This window comes from Diaphorina citri, unplaced genomic scaffold, assembly GCF_000475195.1.
Source record: "Diaphorina citri unplaced genomic scaffold, Diaci psyllid genome assembly version 1.1 scaffold650, whole genome shotgun sequence".
NCBI lineage: Eukaryota > Metazoa > Arthropoda > Insecta > Hemiptera > Psyllidae > Diaphorina > Diaphorina citri.
In genome coordinates, this window is record NW_007378083.1 from 78,062 (window position 1) to 103,430 (window position 25,369).

The following is a 25,369-nucleotide window of genomic DNA, read 5'->3' on the forward strand; positions in this document are numbered from 1 at the left end:
TCTTTTTAAGTGTCTATAAAGACGATCTCGATCTCGGGTAATCCTTTTCTCATGCTCTCATATTCTTCTTTGTCTTCTCTGAAATCGCCCCTGATATGAATGATGTCTAATTAACAGGTAATCCTTTTCTCATGCTCTCATATTCTTCTTTGTCTTCTCTGAAATCGCCCCTGATATGAATGATGTCTAATTAACAGCTCATTGTTTGGGAATTACAAATTAAATGGGATTGTGGATCGTATAGCTTCTGGTATTGTTGTGAGTGTTATTCAGCTGCGTAGTTATGTGTTTGTTTTATTCTTCACTTGTACTGATGATCAGCTCCCATGGCGTAGTGGTCACTACACTCGCCTTGCACGCGGGAGACCCGGGTTCGATTCCCGGCGGGGTCAAGAAATTTGTATCAGGCAAATGATTGACTCCGTGACTGGCTGTTGCGGGGCCCACTCAGCCTCGTGAGGAAAATGAGTAGCTATGACATATAAATGCGCATAGGGGCAAATGATTGACTCCGTGACTGGCTGTTGCAGGGCCCACTCAGCCTCGTGAGGAAAATGAGTAACTATGACATATAAATACGCATAGCGACCGGTGCCAGCATGATAGGTAAACATTGGATGTTAGGATTATTGAGATATTGGGAAAATACTACAATGCTGCAGTAAGCACCAAAGTTGTGATATAATAACACAATTAAGAAACTGCATTTGTACTGATGGTTCTGCATCCGAGTTCCGAGTGTTTGCTTTGTCCAATAACAACTAGGTCGCGGGTTCAATTCCCGCTCGGGGCTGTATCCTAAATAAATAAGATTATTCTCAGAAAAGCTAACTTTCTTCTGTCCCATCTTCCTTCTCTCATGGGAAAATCCTACAATGCTGCAGTAAGCACCAAAGTTGTGATATAATAACACAATTAAGAAACTGCATTTGTACTGATGGTTCTGTGTCCGAGTTCCGAGTGTTTGGTTTGTCCAATAACAACTAGGTCGCAGGTTCAATTCCCGCTCGGGGCTGTATCCTAAATAAATAAGATTATTCTCAGAAAAGCTAACTTTCTTCTGTCCCATCTTCCTTCTCTCTTCGATTTCGGGGACGATGAGAGATCCGTTGTTGGACTTCCTTCCATTAAACCTCTTTTATTTGAAAAAAAAAAGTTACCAAAAGCGAATTGAACAAATGTTAGTAATGAGCTCCTATGTCGCGTTTTTGCAATGGAATAATTTCGAATGTATGCAAAGCTAATGCCATTCTTTGTTTTGATTAGTTATTTTAACACTTCCCCAATAAGACACATGTCACTTTGACATGCCACACGTCGTTTTGTCACATCGGGTATTCCATCGCATACATAATACAAGATAGTGAGATTCTACAGTATGTGATTATTACAATGATACTAATGATCAATTTAATGCAGATTTTGTATTTTGTATGTACCTATCTAAATTAAAATCAATAGTATGTAGTATGATTGGTTGTTTGCGCCCTTAATTTAAATTCGCATCACCTCAATTTAAATTCCCGCCAGTTCTGAACACCATTTTGAAATTTTGAAAAATATAAAATCGATAATGATTTTGAAATATCACCTCAATAAGTCTGCTGAGTTCAACGTGGGTAATTGTTCAATCAGTTGATGGAATAGGTTGATGAGGTCTCCAATTGAATTCTCTGCTTGATTTGATTTGTTAGGATCTTCATTTGATTTCTTGAGGATCTGATCATCCAACAGGTTATTGAGGTCTCTGGATTCAATTTACTGAATGTCTCGGGTTGATTTTCTTTTTATATCACTGATGCTAAGTATTGCTACGAGTACATTATGCGTTAAGAGTTTCTATGTCTGTTGTGTGGTTTTCAGCATCCAGACATGTTTTAATTTAAATCATAATAAATAGGTAATCGTTCGATAATCTTTACAAAGTCCATATAACTATGGAGTAACAGTGTTTTTTTTATGCACTTTACAACATGTACAGCAGGTTTATAAATGAGTTCTTTTTATTTTTTTTATCAATCACTGAATCAGTTTATCGATTGGTAATTTCTCAACTAAAATAACCTAGAGGTCGGGACACAAAAAAAGGTGGTTTTAACTATGGAGTAACAGTGTTTTTTTTATGCACTTTACAACATGTACAGCAGGTTTATGAATGAGTTCTTTTTATTTTATTTTTTTTTATCAATCACTGAATCAGTTTATCGATTGGTAATTTCTCAACTAAAATAACCTAGAGGTCGGGACACAAAAAAAGGTGGTTCAATTTTAGGTGACAGATTTAGGCAATCCGCGAATATCGATTTAAAAACTGTTCTAAGATGAATTGGCAATTATGTATGTTGCCTGATATGACCTTAGTAGTTGAAAGAATTGAACCTTACAATATTAGGTACATAAGTATTACTTATGGATCTTATGATGTATGTTGCCTGATATGACCTTAGTAGTTGAAAGAATTGAACCTTACAATATTAGGTACATAAGTATTACTTATGGATCTTATGATTATTCTTATTTTATTTAGATGTTTACATTTCTTTTCTCCCCTTTTTTGTTTCTCGTGAGACCTGCAAAGAAGAAGCATGTTTCATGTTGATATTACCCATGTTATAAACTGTAAAACTGCATTTAAATATTTCATTATGCATCCAATAATACTATATTCACAATAGCCGAACTCGCTAGTACTTTCTTAACAGTGCATCAGTAACTGCAACATTCACTGATTCACATCATATGCAATTTATTAATAGTGCAAATTAATAAATTGTAATAAACAGAGTGCCTATTGCCACAACAGACATAGAAACTCTTAACGCATAATGTACTCGTAGCAATACTTAGCATCATCAGTGAAATAAAAAGAAAATCAACCCGAGACATTCAGTAAATTGAATCCAGAGACCTCAATAACCTATTGGATGATCAGATCCTCAAGAAATCAAATGAAGATCCTAACAAATCAAATCAAGCAGAGAATTCAATTGGAGACCTCATCAACCTATTCCATCAACTGATTGAACAATTACCCACGTTGAACTCAGCAGACTTATTGAGGTGATATTTCAAAATCATTATCGATCGATTCCCAACCTAATTCGTATTGGATTCCCTAACCTATCAGGGATTCAACCATCACTATCCAGTTAAACAGAGTAGCCAAAGCGATCGGCCCACGTCTAGTACCGATTTCTGGAGCGAATAACACCGATTCCAACCCGGACTGTCTCCTTGACAAGCGCGAAGTGTCAGTGATTAACAAAAAGCAGTAAAATGCCGCCAACCGTTGCACCGGTCTTAACCAAAAGTTTCGTGACGCATCCTTGTCACATTTGTCGACAACATAGATTCACCTCGTCGGACGACCATCGATCGACTATGTGTGGACACAGCTGTAGAAGGAACTGTAACAACTTAGCATTCTGGATTTGACTAGTTTTATGAGGACTTTTCTGTGGGTTCGAATAATGGTAAAACCAGCGTTTTACGCTCTCTTGTTAACAAGGCTCGGTCTTAGCATACTAGATTTGACTAGTTTTACCAGGACTTTTCTGTGGGTTCGAATAATGGTAAAGCCAGCGTTTTACGCTCTCTTGTTAACAAGGCTCGGTCTGAAATCGAAGAGAGGAGGGCAGGATAGGAAAAATCCAGACGTTCCGAGAACAGACCCCACGTCACTAATCAAGAGTTGAGCGCGAAGTGTCAGTGATTTCGACGTAAGCCTCAGTCAAGTTCCAAATTGAGTGTTTCCAAACTCGATTCCCTACGAATTCTTTCACCATACTGGTGGTCTTCAAGTGTTTCCAACCTTCAACCAGATCTTCGTCAATTCCTAGATCCTCATCAGCTACTTTTACGATTTCTAAATCCATCAGATACTTTAAGTAACAATTTCTAGAGCTTCTTCAAAAACTTCAACAATTCCCCGATCGCCATCCAACAGATGGCATACTAGATTAAATTGACTAGGTAGTTAAGTTTTACCAGGACTTTTCTGTGGGTTCGAATCCTGGTGAGGTTCAGATTAAAATTTCAACTAGACTAAGTTTTATTGATAGAACGAGGTGATTTCTCAGTTTTAGTGGGTTCGATTTCCGCCGGGGGCGGATTTTAAACAGATAAGGTTCGTTCTTGGGACGGCTGGCTTTTTCCTATTCTGTCCCCTCTCTTCGATTTCGGGATGGTATGACCTTAGCAGTTACAGTTCCTTCTATCAAACAGATTGGGGGGAAAGGCTGGCCTTCTCCTATTCTGTCCCCTCTTCGATTTTGGCAACATCCGTTGTTACAGTTCCCTCTATTTGACAGTCTGTCACCCAGCTCACCCTAGTGGCACTAATGTTATAAATACAATTACGTATAGTGTCATAACTGTCTCATACATACTTCAATAATAAAACACAGCTCTGCTTTTCTTACAAACGACGTAAGCCTCAGTCAAGTTCCAAATTGAGTGTTTCCAAACTCGATTCCCTACGAATTCTTTGACCATACTGAAGGTCTTCAAGTGTTTCCAACCTTCAACCAGATCTTCGTCAATTCCTAGATCCTCATCAGCTACTTTAACGATTTCTAAATCCATCAGATACTTTAAGTAACAATTTCTAGAGCTTCTTCAAAAACTTCAACAATTCCCCGATCGCCATCCAACAGGATCCATCAGATACTTTAAGTAACAATTTCTAGAGCTTCTTCAAAAACTTCAACAATTCCCCGATCGCCATCCAACAGTTCAATCGGTTTCAGCATTAACGTTCCATCGATTTCAAGCTCGGTTACGATGCAGATCTAGGTGCCCGAACCTTGCCCGAAGAAAATCGCCATGGCCAGCTACAACGATTTGCACCGGGATTGGTCAACGCTCTGCATGGAATGTACACAATGCTGGACATCTTCAGGTAAGTGTCTGCAGGTGATTCATTATCAATTATGTTTCTCTATCCATTTATATCAGTTATGTTTTTTTCTATATTATTATCCCGACTCATACTCCCGAGGTATGTATGTACAGTGTACATACATGTACACCTTGTGTGAAATGTACTTGAAGAAGATTCATGTACATACTGGGTGATTAGACAACGTCACTAGACAAGACAGGGCTTTGTCTCGTCTGGTTTTAAACACTAGTTTTTTTTTCGATCTTTCATTTATATCAGTTATGTTTTTTTCTATGTTATTATCCCGACTCATACTCCCGAGGTATGTATGTACACCTTGTGTGAAATGTACTTGAAGAAGATTCATGTACATACTGGGTGATTAGACGTCACTAGACAAGACAGGGCTTTGTCTCGTCTGGTTTTAAACACTAGTTTTTTTTTCGATCTTACCACTGAAAGCTAACACAGTCTCAAGGGTTTTCTTTGACGTCACCCATTTGATTTGCACAGGCCAGGAATTTCTTTTTTTTTTTTTTTTTTTTTTAAAGGCAGGACTTTTCTGTGGGTTCGAATCCTGGTGAGGTTCAGATTAAAATTTCAACTAGACCAAGTTTTATTGATAGAACGAGGTGATTTCTCAGTTTTAGTGGGTTCGATTCCCGCCGGGGGCGGATTTTAAACAGATAAGGTTCGTTCTTGGGACGGCTGGCTTTTTCCTATCCTGTCCCCTCTCTTCGATTTCGGGATGGTATGACCTTAGCAGTTACAGTTCCTTCTAATCAAACAGATTGGGAGGAAAGGCTGGCCTTCTCCTATTCTGTCCCCTCTTCGATTTTGGCACGATAATTAAGACATCCGTTGTTACAGTTCCCTCTATTTTACAGTCTGTCACCCAGCTCACCCTAGTGGTACTAATGTTATAAATACAATTACGTATAGTGTCATAACTGTCTCATACATACTTCAATAATAAAACACAGCTCTGCTTTTCTTACACTTGTAGTTTTCTACGCGTTTTTTTAACTATTTATTTCCCTTGGCATATTTTTTTTCGTGTTTATTGGACTGTTATTTTAAAACTTGATCAGTTTTAACTCCCGTACTTACTTGGTTCGTTTTGTGTTAGTGTCGTGTGTTTGTGTGAACTTTTCGAGGAAATTGTATAATTAGGACAACAAAAATTCCCATCACGTAAGCAACGACCTCTTTGTATGATACTCGAATATTGATGTGACTGTTTGATGAACAGCTCACCCTAGTGGTATTAATGTTATAAATACAATTACGTATAGTGTCATAACTGTCTCATACATACTTCAATAATAAAACACAGCTCTGCTTTTCTTACAAATACGACTTACCATGTTTCATCTTACCGGTATAGCAGTACAGCACAGAGATGGTTCTTACCCGTATAATATCTTACCCATAACTCTTTGCCAAGCCGACATGACGGCAATCACGCTGATAGTAATATCAAATGATGATTCACTGGTAATGTCTTCAGCAATAGTCGTAAAATTTCATGTTTATTACAATTTCGAAATGGGATATATTGGTATTAACGTTGTTTTCATATGGGCATTATTAGTTGTAATAGACACTTAGAACTAACTCTTAGGAGAGAGAGAATTTTTTAACCTCTATGCACCCCTTGAGAGTTATTTGCTAGCAAAAGTTTCTCGCGTGATAGCTAGATTTGCAGAAGCTTAACTCGATCTTTAGGGCTGTTTTGCCCCTACTCCTAAGCTTTGCCTTTTTACTTTTTTGAACAGTATTACGAACATTTTGGGATCTTCACACTGAAATACATTCAAAAGCAATTAAAGGAAGGAGTGCTCTTTTGTTCATAAACTCCCGGAAATTTTCAAGTATGTAAGGAGTAGATGCATATCTATGACTATCTATGGTTTTAATGGTTTTAAGAGAAGGGGATCTTCACACTGAAATACATTCAAAAGCAATTTAAAGGAAGGAGTGCTCCTTTGTTCATAAACTCCCGGAAATTTTCAAGTATGTAAGGAGTAGATGCATATCTATGACTATCTATGGTTTTAATGGTTTTAAGAGAATAGAATATACTTTATTTATTGTTTATACTGACGAAATGAGACTAAAAAGTCCCTTTACTGTTTACTCCCGCAGTCTAATCAAGGCCTTATGCATTTGGTACAGAATAAATTGGTACACAAATAAAAGCTGTTTTGAAATAATAATCAGTCAGTGGATAGTTTCTCAAAATTGAAATCATCCTTGAGGGCGAAGTCCTAATGGGAAAAGCACTCATGTCCTCAGCGCTCATGCTATACTTGTGCTTATTTAGGGGAGGTTTTCTCGTTATTGAGCTCAAAAATGGTAAAATTTACGGAAATCTATAATAAGTTTGGGCACAAACCTTCAACCTCTGGATCCTAAAACTCGAGTCCAAAATCGAAAAAACTTTGATCCGGCCGGGAAGTGAACACGGAACATCCTTGAACACGTGTGATGATCACTACAGTTCCTCATTATAAGTTGCCTACAAAGAACATCAACAACGAACATCACTTTGAGATTATGAAGAGGTTGGTTCTAATTAGTCCAAATCCTCACAGAATTTCAAGTCTCTCAATCAGCACCAATTTAAATACAATGTGATTTCCAACTCCTCGTTCAGATATAGCTCTGCGCGTATGTGAAATACAAGAACGCGTAATTTGCGCACAAAGGTGAGACGTAATTTGCGCACATCACTATGAGATAGGCCTGACAGGTACGGCTGAAAAGATCCATCTGTCAGGTCTACCTGATACCTGATGGGCACACACACTATCACGTAGACCTGATCAGGTGTAACTGTCGTCAGGTCTACCTGATAGTGAGTGGCTGGCCTAAGGAATGATCGTAAAATTAATGACATGATGACAGAGGTATTGGACACGTTTGGAAAGACAATATGTGCATTTCTAATGAGCCCATACACTAAATGCCGAACATAACGGTGTAGCTTATCATAAAACGTGTTGACAAGATGTACATACCTTGAGTTACAAAAGTACAAGATAACGGGTACAAATTCATAAACTTATGACAGTCATTCTGTTCTAAGTCAACTTATGACAGACAAAAGATTGTCAGGAAATGTTATGATCAGAAATGAGGAAAATAGACCACAAAATTTCCGAAAGTTCTGCAGATAATTTGCGCACATATTATTTGCGCAAAAATACACACATACCCGCAACCATCGAAAAAAAAACTCGACCAACTAACAAGTCTGGTATAAATTAAGTCTAGAAGAATTATTAGAATCATGTTTTGGTGAGTTGCATAAGAGCAAATGGACTTCAAAACTAATGATGTATAGATAATTTGCGCACATATTATTTGCGCAAAAATACACACATACCCGCAACCATCGAAAAAAAAAACTCGACCAACTAACAAGTCTGGTATAAATTAAGTCTACCTAGAAGAATTATTAGAATCATGTTTTGGTGAGTTGCATAAGAGCAAATGGACTTCAAAACTAATGAATGAAATACAAGATGATGTGTGAGTCTAGAAGAATTATTAGAATCATGTTTTGGTGAGTTGCATAAGAGCAAATGGACTTCAAAACTAATGAATGAAATACAAGATGATGTGTCTAAGTCAATAACCTGTAAACTTAGTACTCATTAATGTGTAAATTGGAGAGATAATGGTATGCCAACGTACGATTCACCTGTTATAATGTAAGGATTCAGAAATGTAAATTTACCTATTGATAACAACGCAATGGGGAGATTATATATATTTCATTTGAGATCATAAGAAAGTAATGAAATGTGTAGAAGGTATCCAAAAGGACTTAACATCTCTTTTCCAGGCGAAAACCAGGAAAACTAGCCTTAAGGATTCAGGTCTGTAAATTACATCAGGACTGATTATTATTTCAAAACAGCTTTTATTTGTGTACCAATTTATTCTGTACCAACCAAATGCATAAGGCCTTGATTAGACTGCGGGAGTAAAGGGACTTTTTAGTCTCATTTCGTCAGTATAAACAATAAATAAAGTATATTCTATTCTCTTAAAACCATTAAAACCATAGATAGTCATAGATATACATCTACTCCTTACATACTTAAAAATTTCCGGGAGTTTATGAACAAAGGAGCACTCCTTCCTTTAATTGCTTTTGAATGTATTTCAGTGTGAAGATCCCAAAATGTTCGTAATACTGTTCAAAAAAGTAAAAAGGCAAAGCTTAGGAGTAGGGGCAAAACAGCCCTAAAGATCGAGTTAAGCTTCTGCAAATCTAGCTATCACGCGAGAAACTTTTGCTAGCAAATAACTCTCAAGGGGTGCATAGAGGTTAAAAAATTCTCTCTCTCCTAATAGTTAGTTCTAAGTGTCTATTACAACTAATAATGCCCATATGAAAACAACGTTAATACCAATATATCCCATTTCGAAATTGTAATAAACATGAAATTTTACGACTATTGCTGAACACATTACCAGTGAATCATCATTTGATATTACTATCAGCGTGATTGCCGTCATGTCGGCTTGGTAAAGAGTTATGGGTAAGATATTATACGGGTAAGAACCATCTCTGTGCTGTACTGCTATACCGGTAACCGGTAAGATGAAACATGGTAAGTCGTATTTGTAAGAAAAGCAGAGCTGTGTTTTATTATTGAAGTATGTATGAGACAGTTATGACAATTCACAAGCTCTCATACACGTGAAAAAAGAATTAGAATTACTCTATGCTGTCTGTTAGGTAGTTCTTTACACACATGGTTGATAAGTAAGTAAGTAAGTAATAGCCTTTACTTATTTGTACATTAAAATATTGACACATATCTTAAAATAATAACTAAATAGTCAGTGGCGTAGCGTCCATATAAGGCGTGTATGGCGGCCATACACTCGAAATTTCACTCAAATACCCTTAAATATTGACTTTATAATGTCCAAATTATTACCGTACACAGGGCGTTCACATTACCGTCCAAATTATTACCGTACACAGGGCGTTCACATCGCTCATGCTAAACTTGTGCTTATTTAGGGGAAGTTTTCTCGTTATTGAGCTCAAAAATGGTAAAATTTACGGAAATCTATAATAAGTTTGGGCACAAACCATCAACCTCTGGATCCTAAAACTCGAGTCCAAAATCGAAAAAACTTTGATCCGGCCGGGAAGTGAACACGGAACATCCTTGAACACGTGTGATGATCACTACAGTTCCTCATTATCTACAAAGAACATCAACAACGAACATCACTTTGAGATTATGAAGAGGTTGGTTCTAATTAGTCCAAATCCTCACAGAATTTCAAGTCTCACCAGTACACCACCGAGGCAGGAATAAATGTTTATCCCCATCTTATACAACACCTTGATAAATTTGACTTGAACCCGAATTATCAATATTTCATGACTCGGCAGGATAGGAGAAAGCCAGCCGTTCCGAGAACGAACATTATCCGTTCAGGATAAAATTCGCCCCAGGCGGGAATCAAACCCGCGGCCTAGCGCTTACAAGGCAGACGCGCTACCAAGCTAACTAGGCTGGCGCACTTTCATTGGAAGAAAGGGAAAAACCAAGTCCTTATTTCACAAAAAATACCGCACCGTGCATTCCATTGCATAATTGCCTGATTAGAATATTCTAATAGCAATACGTCTAATTAACAACTCTGTACGATACGAATCTCGGTATTCCATGTATCGGAGTAGCATGCAACGATTATTATATCGGAGTGATTAATGTTATCGGTAAGTTGGTCGAGTAAGTATGGAACCCAATAAAGCAGAGATATTTAGGAAATCTTTGATTATAGCATGCAACGATAATTATATCGGAGTGATTAGTGCTATCGGTAAGTTGGTCGAGTAAGTATGGAACCCAATAAAGCAGAGATATTTAGGAAATCTTTGATTCCAAAGAGAGATATAGAGAGGAATGTCTTGTATTAAATGAGTAAGTAATCATTTGGAGTATCGAGAGGAATGTCTATCATGTATCAAATGAGTAAGTAATCATTTGGAGTATCTATCACTTTTTTATGCCCTGATTTGGGATTGGCAGACCCTGGAAGTAGAAGAGCGATGGGTTCGTAGATTCGTAATATAAGCTTGAGCCATCTTTTGAGGCTGTTTGCCCCTACACATAAGCCTCAGAGTGGGCATTTTGTATATGGAGTGAGCATTGGGTTAGGCTCCATATTGCTGTATATTGGACACCCCTCTAATCATTTGGAGTATCTATCACTTTTTTATGCCCTGGTTTGGAATTGGCAGACCTTGGAAGTAGAAGAGCGATGGGTTCGTAGATTCGTATAAGCTTGAGCTATCTTTTCAGGCTGTTCGCCCCTACACATAAGCCTCAGAGTGGGCATTTTGTATATGGAGTGAGCATTGGGTTAGGCTCCATATTGCTGTATATTGGACACCCCTTTGGCTTAGAGGTAAGTCTCGGCTTCAGAGGGATTGCTATTCAAATCTCCGCAACGACGGGTTATTTCCAACACTAAATTCAAACAAGCACTTAGATTATCAATTCTTTCAACTAATAAGGTCATATCACTCCATTCAAACTCAATATTAAAACATGAACAAGTTGCTTAGAAACGTATTGACTATAGGCAGATATAATTATGAGATTAAGTCATATCAAGCTTTATCGACTATAGTGTGTCCCAGATCAATGTGACAGCAAAAAAATAGGCATTGTTGCCAAACATGTCACATGTGCAATGGTAGAGAATCTTTAAAGGTCATATCAAGCTTTATCGACTATAGTGTGTCCCAGATCAATGTGACAGCAAAAATATAGGCATTGTTGCCAAACATGTCACATGTGCAATGGTAGAGAATCTTTAAAAGGGGAAGGTATATTGCACAGTGCTTCCTCCGACAGTGAAACAAAGTCAGGTAAGGCGATATCCACCTTACCTGTTCTGGAATCCAACCTCTGAACTTAGAGCTACCTCTGCATTTTAGAAGAGAGAGTTTATCAAAAATAGACCTTTACCTGAATTGCAACAATGTAAGGATTTCCTGCAATCTGATTGGTTCCTTCATTTTGGGTTGATGACTCATTGCTGTCACATTGATCTGGATGAACCATAGATACTGTTTCTGCTCAAGGATTTTTTGGTTGTAAACCCCAACGGAAAGTAAGAACGATTTTGAAAGTAAAGTATCAATTTCGTTCAAGTGTCGAACCCACAACCTCTTACCTTGAGAACCGTACGGTTCGTTGACCGCCAGTATATGCGGGGTTAGTCGGAACGGCATCAACTCGGGTATGGGGAGCAACTGAGTAGCCACGCCAAATGAGTAGCCAAAGTCTATTCCTACACATCTTCCCGTCTTGGTACACACTAGAGTGTTCTCTAAATGTCGGTCCCCTATACCTGTGGGAACAGAGTATAAGTAGTGTTTTATTCAGTTTAGAACAAGCTGTTCCATAATATCAATTGAGAATGGGGATGGCCTTTCAAATAATGAGAAACAGAGAGCTTTGATAGAGGGAACTGTAACAACGGAGGTCTTATCATCCCGAAATCAAAGAGAGAAGGAAGACAGGATAGGAGAAAGCCAGCCGTTCCGAGAACGAACCTTATCTGTTTAGGATAAAGTTCGCCCCGGGCGGGAATCGAATTTGAATTTCCTCGAAAAGTGCACACAAACACACGACACTAACACAAAACCAACCAAGTACGGGAGTTAAAACTGATCAAGTTTTAAAATAACAGTCCAATAAACACGAAAAAAAAAAATATGCCAAGGGAAATAAATAGTTAAAAAACGCGTAGAAAACTAAAAGAGGACAATTAAAAAAGTAAAAAAAATACCACGGAAAAATTCGAACTCACGAACAGATAGGACGAAAGTTATGTTCCGGAAAAATGCCGACAAAAAATAGTCCACTAATTGGCGGAATCGGTCCGATAATTTTTCCCAGAGTTTAAAATGGTCTCTTTTCTGGCGATTTTCCCAAGGGTTTCGTTAAAATAAAATAAAAAAGACAAGACCGAAAGTACCGAAACTTTCCGACCTAAATTAAAGTTGGTAAATTGGTATCGAAATAAAATACAGAAATTGGTACCGAAATAAAAATAACAAAAATTGGTTTCGGAATAAAATACTGGTTGAAATTCGGTGTGTTCCCGGTTGGCCGGTTCAAGAGAAGGCGCAAGATACACTGAGTTCTAAACTTGTTTCTTGCATTCGGTTCATCGTGTTATCAGAGGGAATGGCTTTGGTATGCTTAGGTTCACTTTGGTTTGCTTTGGGTACTGATAGAGCTTGGGTCTCTCCAGGTACCTTGGGAGCAACGAACAGCCTCTCCCCTTCCTTATCTCTTTCTACCTGTTCGGTGGTATGGTACACAATAGGGCTGCCCGGAAGCTGATAAGAAACGCCGACCCTATACTATTAGTGCTTATGTATACTGCTCGCATAGGACTGAAAAGTCCCTTTACTCCAGCAGTAGCCCCCGACCCTATTTAAATAATAATAGTGCTTATATGTATATGTATAGTGCTCGCATAGGACTGAAAAGTCCCTTTACTCTAGCAGTAGTCTCCGACCCTATTTAAATAAAAATAGTGCTTATATGTATATGTATACTGCTCGCATAGGACTGGAAAGTCCCTTTACCCTTTACTCCAGCAGTAGCCTCCGACCCTATTTAAATAATAATAGTGCTTATTTAAACTGCTCGCATAGGACTGTACTCCAGCAGTAGACTACTATTATTCATTGTGGTCAAATTCTCAAATTATTTTGAGGATAAAATTTCATACCTCGGCTGAGATTGAACCCACGCCCTCCTGTTTACCAGGCGACCACTACACCACCACTGATAGAGGGAACTGTAACTCCTAACATCTTATCATCCCGAAAGCGAAGAGAGAAGGAAGACAGGATAGGAGAAAGACAGCCATTCCGAAAACGAACCTTATGCGTTCAGGATAAAATCCGCCCCGCGCGGGAATCGACCTGGCGCTTACAAGGCAGACACGCTACCATTCAAGCTACATAAATAGGCTGGCTGGGTGAGGTGCGGTCAGAAGCTTGTCATCGAATGACAACTCTATCAAACAAAAGTTCAACCATTTTCAAACAAAGTGTTTTAAGTTTTAAGAACTAGCAGGACTGAAGATGAAGGTTGAGATTTCAGTCACATTCAGTTATCCGTTCCGAAAAAGCCAGCCGTTCCGAGGAAGAATATTTCCATCTGGATAAAATCCGCCCCGCGCGGGAATCGACCTGGCGCTTACAAGGCAGACACGCTACCATCCAAGCTACATAAATAGGCTGGCTGGGTGAGGTGCGGCCAGAAGCTTGTCATCGAATGACAACTCTATCAAACAAATGTTCAACCATTTTCAAACAAAGTGTTTTAAGTTTTAAGAACTAGCAGGACTGAAGATGAAGGTTGAGATTTCAGTCACATTCAGTTATAGTTCAACCATTTTCAAACAAATTGTTTTAAGTTTTAAGAACTAGCAGGACTGAAGATGAAGGTTGAGATTTCAGTCACATTCAGTTATTGGTATTATGTTATTTTAGTACCGACTTATACGTTAGGTGTTTAGTATGTACAATGAATGCCTTTGATTAAGCTATGCCCTCAATATAAAAGGAAAATTCCAGGGGCTTATTCCTGAAAAACACTATGGTGGTACTTACAGATAGCTGAGGACAGACCAAAATTTTTCAGATGGGTTCACTCTTACCTGAAATCAAAAAGGAGGGGAAAATTCTGATGAGAAACACTACATTACTTGCAAACCTTAGGGCTCTTTTATGTGGTTAAATTTTCAAATAAGTGTGGATAAAATTCCATGCCTCTGCTGGGATTGAACCCACGCCCTCCTGTTTACCAGACGAGCGCCTTGATCACTACACTACCGAGGCACACAAATTCTTTAGATTCTGTTTTATTTCTCGGTCTCAAAATGGTATATGTAGGACCAGTCCTATGTTTAAGATCCGTCCATTAATACGTAAAAGTTTGAAATTACATCCAATCCTTTAAACCTGAGTACATAGCCTGTGGACTTGTAAGTAACAGGTACCATTATCACACAGGTATAATAATTCCTTATAATTCTCAGTTAACAAAGGTCTCTTATACAAACGATCTAACATTACCACGCGCAATAATTACTATTGTCCATTCAAACACATGTAACATCTCAATACTAATAAACAGTTTACCGATAAATCTTCAGGAACAATGCAGAAACAAGTGAAATGATAATTATTCCGCTTTATGTACCTCGAGCTATCTGTAAGCCAAGTCCACAAGTATATTGTAAGATAGCGTCGATATTTGACCAATCGAAGTAAGATTTTTTTTTTACAATTTCTTTTCTTTTAAAAGATTTGATAGAAGGAACAGTCTGTAACTGCTAAGGTTTTACCGTCCCGAAAGCGAAGAGAGAAGGAAGATGGGATACGTAGAAGAAAGTCAGTCATTCTGTGAGATGGAACCTCATCTGTTCAGGATAAATTCCGCCCCGGGCGGGAATCGAACCCAACACCTAGCGCTTACAAGGCAGATGCACTACCCTTTAACATAACTAGACTGAGGTTGGTCAGTACTACTAGTTACTAGTTATACTCAGAGCAGATCAGTATTCTTGGGACCTTCAACAGACAATCTCCCAGATACTGCTCATGTTGTGGACCAAGGCATTCAACCTATCAGATCTTCTAAAGTTCTAACAATCTAAACATGGACTTACTACTTAGGGAGACTTATAGGAGTTGTAGGTAAAGACGCTGTTATGAAAGAAGATCTAAATGCCAACCACCATGTCTTGGTCCTAGCTTTTACTTTCACACTATCAATATGGCTATCGGAGCACAATATGGTGTGCTGATTTACGGAAAGAGTTCTGTTTTGTTTGATGAAGGTTTAACGTCACCTAATAACTGCAAAAGATAGGTCCAGAAAGAAGGGAAGATCAAGGCAGAGATGGATTGACGGCGTAAGAAGATGGTTAAGGCAGTTTCTCTTAAGGCAGTCTCTTCCTGATCCCTTATGTGCCGCGTCCATTTTAGTTTAGGACTATTGCACTACTGACGCAAGAAGATGGTAAACCAAATAAGTAACCCCCCACAGAGACTGAATAGAGATTACCCAGGATAGAGAGGAGTGGAAAACCCTGTTTTCTGGAGGTTCGGCGCGGCCGTAAGTTAAGTAATAGGTAGGTAACTGCTAAAAAGGTTCCGAGCCACTGAAACTTGTTTCTTTGCAGAGAGGTTTCTTTTAGAATGAAGAACAAAAATCTCCCAGGGCCGAAGTTCGAGAAATGTACGGTTCGGCCGCTATTTGGCCTATTCAGAGAACAAGCTTAAAAAAGCCCTACAAGAGTTCATGCTCCTCAGGAATCAAGTTTTCGACCCAAGCTTCTGAAATTTTCAAGAGAGCTTCCTTATAAAATGTGCAACAAAAGTCTCCTAGGGCCGAAGTTTGAGAAATGTACGGTTCGGTCGCTGTTCCTATTCGGCCTCAAATTTGAGCTAAACAGACCACAAGCTTAACAGGTCCCATGTGTAGTTTGAAACATTGTCCAATTGTCCACTCCATTCAAACTCAATATCGAAAAATGTACGGTTCGGTCGCTGTTCCTATTCGGCCTCCAATTTGAGCTAAACAGACCACAAGCTTAACAGGTCCCATGTGTAGTTTGAAACATTGTCCAATTGTCCACTCCATTCAAACTCAATATTAAAACATGAACAAGTTGCTTAGAAACGTATTGACTATAGGCAGATATAATTATGAGATTAAATCAAATGCATTTGTGCATACAGGGTCACCAAGTCGTAGGTTGTTGACTTTGACTTAACTCTTACCTTATTGCGTATTGGAACTTTCTATGTATTGACCTTCCATGGAAAAAAACACACACAATTTTACAACATGGCTTGTAAGTTATTGCTTTGTATTGGTAGGTAATTCATTCTTTATAAGTTAAGTAAGTTCAGTTATTGATTCGTAAATTAGGTACCTACATAAGTAGGTAGGTATTCTTTCACCAGGCAAAGTGCAAGTTTAACCAAGCCAAATCCAGAGCATTTTTTTCCCCCTATTTATTTTATTTATTTATTACCGGGTTCAATTCACGTCAGAATGCTTTACTGTGTGGAATATTCTGGGAAGGGAATTTCCAAACCTGGCTATGGCTATTGGCCTTTCACCAGGCAAAGTGCAAGTTTAACCAAGCCAAATCCAGAGCATTTTTTTCCCCCTATTTATTTTATTTATTTATTACCGGGCTGGATGAACTATAAGTCTACCCTAAAATGTCCCGAAAAAAAGGACTCTTCCACTGTTTAGGTTAAGACCATTAAGGTGTGTCTAAACATGGTCGACCGGCCGTCGACCGACATCGATCACCAAGGTGAATCTATCTATGTATTCTATGTTGTCGAGGGAGTGTGGACGGTTCAGTCGATATCGGATCGAGTTGTAGACTGTAGGTACATAATCAGTAAAACCACCCTGTAGATATTAAATAATAAACCTACCTGTACCATGTGTAAAATAAGGCAAACCTACCCAATCAAACAGCAAATATAGAAACCTACCCAATCAAATAACAAACATAGCTATTCAAACAGCACCAGATGCCATTTAAGTAAAGTGAAGTAGTAAAGGTACCTACTTGAGTAAATATGCATAAGACTATAAGTAAACAAGTAGTATACTGAGTACTTGACATCGATCACCAAGGTGAATCTATCTATGTATTCTATGTTGTCGAGGGAGTGTGGACGGTTCAGTCGATATCGGATCGATGGCCGGTTGAGTATGTGTGGACACACCTCAAGAAAAGTACTTTTCGGCTTTCGGTAATTATGCAGAAGTCACGTCCGTGAAAAAGAAAGCTCCTTTTTGTATTTAACCTAACCCTATAATAACACTAATCACTGCTCTAATTGTGAAAACTCCTTTTTGCGTTTAACCTAACCCTATAATAACACTGGTCACTGCTCGCTTGTGCCAGTTCCTTTGGTAGCAATATTCCGCGGACGTGACTTCTGCACAAGTATCTACCCGGCTTTCCACTTTCCATGTGGATGTCTGTCAACCTAAAATTGAACGGGGAAGTTCACCAAACTCTATTGTCAAGAGAACTTCGTAACCTAATCATTTAGGATAGGTTAAGTTATGCCAATAGTGCCCAAACACTTCATCAAACAGTCACATCAATATTCGAGTATCATACAAAGAGGTCGTTGCTTACGTGATGAGAATTTTTGTTGTCCTAATTATACAAATTTCCTCGAAAAGTTCACACAAACACACGACACTAACACAAAACGAACCAAGTACGGGAGTTAAAACTGATCAAGTTTTAAAATAACAGTCCAATAAAGACGAAAAAAAATATGCCAAGGGAAATAAATAGTTAAAAAACGCGTAGAAAACTACAAGAGAGGACAATTAAAAAAGTAAAAAAAATAACACGGAAAAATTCGAACTCACGAACAGATAAGGACGAAAGTTATGTTCCGGAAAAATGCCGACAAAAAATAGTCCACTAATTGGCGGAATCGGTCCGATAATTTTTCCCAGAGTTTAAAAAGTTCAGGGGTCGTCAGAATGTAAACTTGAACATTGTCAACAAAGAATAGGTACCCAGAAGGTAGGTAGATAAATAAATATCTAAGCTATTGGCCCTTTAAAAACAGTACACACTGTAGGACATGTAGACTGTAGGTACATAATCAGTAAAACCACCCTGTAGATATTAAATAATAAACCTACCTGTACCATGTGTAAAATAAGGCAAACCTACCCAATCAAACAGCAAACATAGAAACCTACCCAATCAAACAACAAACATAGCTATTCAAACAGCACCAGATCCCATTTAAGTAAAGTGAAGTAGTAAAGGTACCTACTTGAGTAAGTAAATATGCATAAGACTATAAGTAAACAAGTAGTATACTGAGTACTTGAGTACATATGCATGGGATTATAAAGTTCAGGGGTCGTCAGAATGTAAACTTGAACATTGTCAACAAAGAATAGGTACCCAGAAGGTAGATAGATAAATTGATTTCCTGGCGAACAAAACCATCAAGATAACCCCAGAACGCGTGGACCAAATCCGCACCGTTCTGATCCAAAACAAAAACGCTCTCAACTTAAACGACGAAGAGCGAGCCAGTCTTCTTGAGTTCCTTACCATTGTCAGCGCCAAAGATCGTGCCATCAACTATACTGGTCCCATAGGGGGTCGGAAGAGTTACTTCATCATAAATTTGGAGTTCTCAAGATCCCTGATAAATACCTACTTACCCAATTAAATGTCAATTTTTATAGATCAAAATTTTAGTGCTTATAACCTTCACAGTCCTACAGCGTTAGTAATATTTTCCTAAATTCTTTACTTGTGAAGGAAGGTACGATACTTCCAAAAATTGGACAAGATAAGTAAGTAATATTTTAATACTCTTAGCTACTCAAATAAGAGATTGACAGCCTCGTTAGCTTGGTTGGTAGCACATCTGAATTATAAGCACTAGACCATGGGTTCAAATACCGGAATGAATTTTTATTTGATAGGTAATCAATTAATCATTGACAACTAAGAACATAGGATAGATAAATAAATACCTACCCAAATAAATGTCAATTTTTATAGATCAAAATTTTAGTACTTAAGTATAACCTGCACAGTCCTACAGCGTTAGTAATATTTTCCTACATTCTTTACGTGTGAAAGAAGGTACAGTACTTCCAAAAAATTGGACAAGATAAGTAATATTTTAATACTCTTAGCTACTCAAATAAGAGATTGACAGTCTAGTTAGCTTGGTTGGTAGCACATCTGCCTTATAAGCACTAGACCGCACAGTCCTACAGCGTTAGTAATATTTTCCTACATTCTTTGCGTGTGAAGGAAGGTACAGTACTTCCAAAAAATTGGACAAGATAAGTGATATTTTAATACTCTTAGCTACTCAAATAAGAGATTGACAGTCTAGTTAGCTTGGTTGGTAGCACATCTGCCTTATAAGCACTAGACCATGGGTTCAAATACCGGAATGAATTTTTATTTGATAGGTAATCAATTAATCATTGACAACTAAGAACCTAGGTCAGTCTTAAAACTCTTAAATGTTAAGAACCACTAGCTCCCCAATCACATGACAGGGTTGTGGGGACATTGTTAATTAAAATATAAATAATTGCCTATAACAACTCATAGACTACAAGCTAAGGACATAAATATTAGGCTAAAACTCTTAAATGTTAAGAACCACTAGCTCCCCAATCACACGACAGGGTTGTGGGGACATTGTTAATTAAAATATAAATAATTGCCTATAACAACTCATAGACTACAAGCTAAGGACATAAATATTAGGTCTAGTTTGAGTCATATGGATACTTGATTAAGTTCCTAGATAATATGTAGGTAGGTACTCATACATAGTTCAGCAAAAGAAACAAGCTTATTATGTAAAACAATTAAAAACTTTTTAATTTTTACCTTGGTAGGTACATAGTTCTAACAGGTAAGTACACAAACATGTTCCTACATACATCAGTTAGGTAGATAGATAAGTAAGTACCTTTCTTCTCCTTTAACAGAGTTATGGCAAGACCCACAATCTGAGTTCGAACTTGGTTTAATTTTACCTCCTGGATTAAGCAAATGATTGGTTGATTTTAAACATTTTAGCTAATCAAATTGCTTAATTTTAGCAGGGCGGGAATCGAACCCGCGGCCTAGCGACAAGGCAGACGCGCCACCAACCAAGTTAATTAGGCTGGTCTATAGGTATGTACGTAAAAAGGCATTTAGCCAGCTGAGATTAGCATTATATGCCCGATCTTACCACAGAAGGTTTTCAGTTAATCCAGAGTTCAACGCCCAGGGCGGATTTTATCCTGAACGGATAAGGTTCAGTCCTTCAAGGGACTAAAAAAATATCGATGAAATCTACTGTTAGGGCTAGCTAAGAATCCTAACTTATCTTTCTGTTTCCATGTACAAGATCGCGGATTGAAAAACAAAACCAAAGAAGATCGCCACAAGAGACAGAAAGAAGAGCACACTGAAAATGAAGTTTGAGCAGTTCATAAGAAATGATATTTGTTTTGTTTTAAATAATTAACCGCAATAAAAAAAAAACAATATTCACAAAGTCTTATACAAGAAATATTAGTTTTAAAAAAGCTCTTTGGAGGCCCTTTTTCCGTTCACTGGCCTTTTTTGTATAGGACATGTAGACTGTAGGTACATAATCAGTAAAACCACCCTGTAGATATTAAATAATAAACCTACCTGTACCAACTGTACCATGTGTAAAATAAGGCAAACCTACCCAATCAAACAGCAAACCTACCCAATCAAACAACAAACATAGCTATTCAAACAGCACCAGATCCCATTTAAGTAAAGTGAAGTAGTAAAGGTACACTTGAGTAAATATGCATAAGACTATAAGTAAACAAGTAGTATACTGAGTACTTGAGTACATATGCATGGGATTATAAAGTTCAGGGGTGTTGGTGAGATAGCAAACAACACAATATCCGAAGATGATGTAGACTTGAGAAGAAATATGAAGGAATCTGATACTGACAAAAAATTCCAAAGGGGTACGAAATTTACGGCTAAAACTACCACCATCCCTGACAATGCCACTTTCCCTGACACCTTTGCCGACAAGAACGGTATGCCCAACAAAAGTTCCCAAGAAACATGGCTAAACATTGAAAACAACGGTCTCGCTAAATTCATCTTCCATAACAGTACACCAACTACTGCCACCGCGCCAAATGATTTCAAATTTGGTTTGACTGAACACACAATCTGGATGGAATCCAAGTTTTCATGACGCGAAGAAAGAGGTCAGGAGAAGAAAAAGAAACTGATTATGTTGATGATGAAGAAGTTGGTGAGATAGCAAACAACACAATATCCGAAGATGTAGACTTGAGAAGAGGCATGGACGGATCTGATACTAACAAAAGCACCAAAAGGGGGACGAAATTTACGGCGAAAACTACCACCATCCCTGACAATGCCACTTTTCCTGACACCTTTGCCGACAAGAACGGTATGCCCAACAGCAGTTCCCAAGAAACATGGCTAAACATTGAAAACGACGGTCTCGCTAAATTCATCTTCCATAACAGTACACCAACTACTGCCACCGCGCCAAATGATTTCAAATTTGGTTTGACTGAACACACAGAATGAGCGACAGTATTCAAGAAACATTGAATAACATTCAAAACAACGGTCTCGCTGAATCCCACTTCGATAACAGTACACCAACTACTGCCACCGCGCCAAATGATTTCAAATTTGGTTTGACTGAACACACCAAAGTCTTGGAGAAACGGCAACAAAAATTAGACGAGGTTCCACAACTGAATTTAGACCAGGTTCCACAACTACCTACCTCTCTACAACCTCCTAACAGTCCTAACCAACCAGATAATGGAGAAGTACTCTGAACACACCAAGGTCTTGGAGAAACGGCAACAAAAATTAGACGAGGTTACACAACTGAATTTAGACCAGGTTCCACAACTACCTACCTCTCTACAACCTCCTAACAGTCCTAACCAACCAGATAATGGAGAAGTACTCAAAGAGGATGACAGGGGCACACCGGAAGCTAAGGATACACTGAAAGCTACCGAAAAACCTGTCGATCTCACCGAAGTTATCACATTCTTTGACGATTTCCTGGCGAACAAAACCATCAAGATAACCCCAGAACGGGTGGACCAAATCCGCACCGTTCTGATCCAAAACAAAAACGCTCTCAACTTAAACGACGAAGAGCGAGCCAGTCTGCTTGAATTCCTTACCATCGTCAGCGCCAAAGATCGTGCCATCAACTATACTGGTCCTATAGGGGGTCGGAAGAGTTACTTTATCATAAATTTGGAATTCTCAAGATCCTTGATCGAGAATCTCAAGTTTCGGAATGTGCTCACCAAAATCCACCGAGATGGGCTGGTCAGACACGAAACGGTAGGTTCTGGCAGGGATTTACATGTGAGATTTCAAGCGAATACAACAATGGACAATAGGAATGGCACAGAAGATAAACCCTTACAAGAATCTCCTGATAGAATCACTATCAACGACACTGCTGCCGTCAGTTTTCGTCCGGTTCGTCCGACAAGCAAAGACACCAATGCCGTCAGTCGACAGTCCAACAGAGGGTCTCTCCCCAAACACGTCCACAACATTCACGTACGAGACAAGCCGAACTCTACTGTCCCTTCATGCAGAAAATCCTAGGTTCAATAATCAATTAATGAGTCTAATGTAGCAGTTGATTCATTGCTACAAAATAAAAACAGGAGTGAAACACTCATCTTTGTTATTATTATTATTTTTAACTTTTTGAACATGATGGGATTTTTTTGTCAACTCTGGGAATCAAACCTGGGGCCTTCAGCAGGGCAAGCAAGTGCATTACAACTGTTCTAAACATGCTCCCAGGGAAATTCTAACATCAGCAGAGGTTGACAAACACTTAAATGTTAAAACACTTTAATATAGGATAGTTAACTCGGCACTTTAATATCTAAGGGTACCTAGTTAACTCAGGGTGATTAAGTATTGGCTGTCTCTGCGGTGTTATAGTGGTTATGGTTAGCTCCATTAACTTTGGTTCTGGAGGTTGGAGGTTTGAGTCCAATACAAATAGGCTTACCAGACATCTGCTTTTTGGTGGACCTCCATCCACCTGCCTATTTAAAATAAAGCAAAATGTCCGCCTTTTTGAAGTTTTGGCCTCAAAACCCTAATTTTACTCAGGGTGATTAAGTATTGGCTGTCTCTGCGGTGTTATAGTGGTTATGGTTAGCTCCATCAACTTTGGTTCTGGAGGTTGGAGGTTTGAGTCCAATACAAATAGGCTTACCAGACATCCGCTTTTTGGTGGTCCTCCATCCACCTGCCTATTTAAAATAAAGCAAAATGTCCGCCTTTTTGAAGTTTTGGCCTCAAAACCCTAATTTACATATTGTATCATTTTCCGTTGAGAAGAGGACGTCAGGACTCAAACTTTTAAAAACCATAAATTTAATTTTTGTGCAATCAAGTCCATGTACATTGTACAATGTACATTGTACAATGTACGATGTACAATGTAGGTATGTACACGTACATTCAGTAGGTATATAAATAGGTGATAGGTACCTATGTACTGTCAGGACTCAAACTTTTAAAAACCATAAATTTAATTTTTGTGCAATCAAGTCCATGTACATTGTACAATGTACGATGTACAATGTAGGTATGTACACGTACATTCAGTAGGTATATAAATAGGTGATAGGTACCTATGTACCTAGGTACACTGTAGGTACATAGATTGGAAAATAAAAAAAAAAAACATGTTACTTATTATACTGGTGGTTTTTGTGTTGATTATTTTCTGTGTCCTCTTTTTGGTTGAAATGTCTACACTTTTTTAGCCAAAACGTCCTCCTTTTGAAATTTCTTGTCTGGTAACCCTAAATTAATACAAGTCATAAAATTTAACACAGCATTTATGTTTACCAGAATCTTTGGCATGCCTAGAAATCCACAGAAGTGTTACTGTGTAGCATAAGGCCATTGGGCACACTATTTCCATTGTTCACTGACCCCCGCACCTGTCACATACCTACAACTTACCTTTCTCATAGCTCGTATTGCAATGGGAACACGTAAACCCATCTTCATTTCCAGTGTAGGACACTTGGAAATCCTCTTCCTCGGGTTGTGTCAGGAAGTACGTTGAGAAATCCTTATTGAATGCCATGTTTTGGGGAAAAACACTCCACACGAGAAACTAAACACGAAAAACACTGAACTTAAAAAATACAAGGTGCTTGTGCTTGGACGAAGCAAATAAATAGAACAGAAAAGGGACCGAATAAATAAAAATTTACATATTTTACAAACGGAAAAACTATTGGGAAAATCACTTCCTTGTTGGGAAATTCATTTCGCCAAATTCTTGTTTTTGTTTATTTTCATAGAAGAATTTTTGGCAAAAAGTGTCGAATAAATAAAAATTTACATTATTTTACAAACGGAAAAACCATTGGGAAAATCACTTCCTTGTTGGGAAATTCATTTCGCCAAATTCTTGTTTTTGTTTATTTTCATAGAAGAATTTTTGGCAAAAAGTATGTACAATGAATGCCTTTGATTAAGCTATGCCCTCAATATAAAAGGAAAATTCCAGGGGCTTATTCCTGAAAAAGACTATGGTGGTACTTACAGATAGCTGAGGACAGACCAAAATTTTTCAGATGGGTTCACTCTTACCTGAAATCAAAAAGGAGGGGAAAATTCTGATGAGAAACACTACATTACTTGCAAACCTTAGGGCTCTTTTATGTGGTTAAATTTTCAAATAAGTGTGGATAAAATTCCATGCCTCTGCTGGGATTGAACCCACGCCCTCCTGTTTACCAGACGAGCGCCTTGATCACT

The 25,369-nt window shown here is 38.2% G+C and overlaps 1 protein-coding gene and 1 long non-coding RNA gene across 2 annotated transcripts; both read right to left on the reverse strand.

The window, feature by feature from the left end:
* Nucleotides 1-2,175: 2,175 nt before the first annotated feature.
* On the reverse strand, nt 2,176-18,461 carry LOC113468124. Its single transcript, XR_003391975.1, has 2 exons — nt 18,140-18,461; nt 2,176-2,233 (listed from the first exon to the last, which is right to left on the reverse strand). It is a non-coding gene; the product is annotated as an uncharacterized LOC113468124 (long non-coding RNA).
* On the reverse strand, nt 2,802-3,940 carry LOC108252602. The gene is made up of 2 exons (XM_017444760.2): nt 3,703-3,940; nt 2,802-3,248 (listed from the first exon to the last, which is right to left on the reverse strand). Exons 1-2 carry the CDS (start codon nt 3,873-3,875, stop codon nt 3,116-3,118), a joined length of 306 nt encoding a protein of 101 aa, XP_017300249.1. The 5' UTR covers nt 3,876-3,940; the 3' UTR covers nt 2,802-3,115.
* Nucleotides 18,462-25,369: the final 6,908 nt, after the last annotated feature.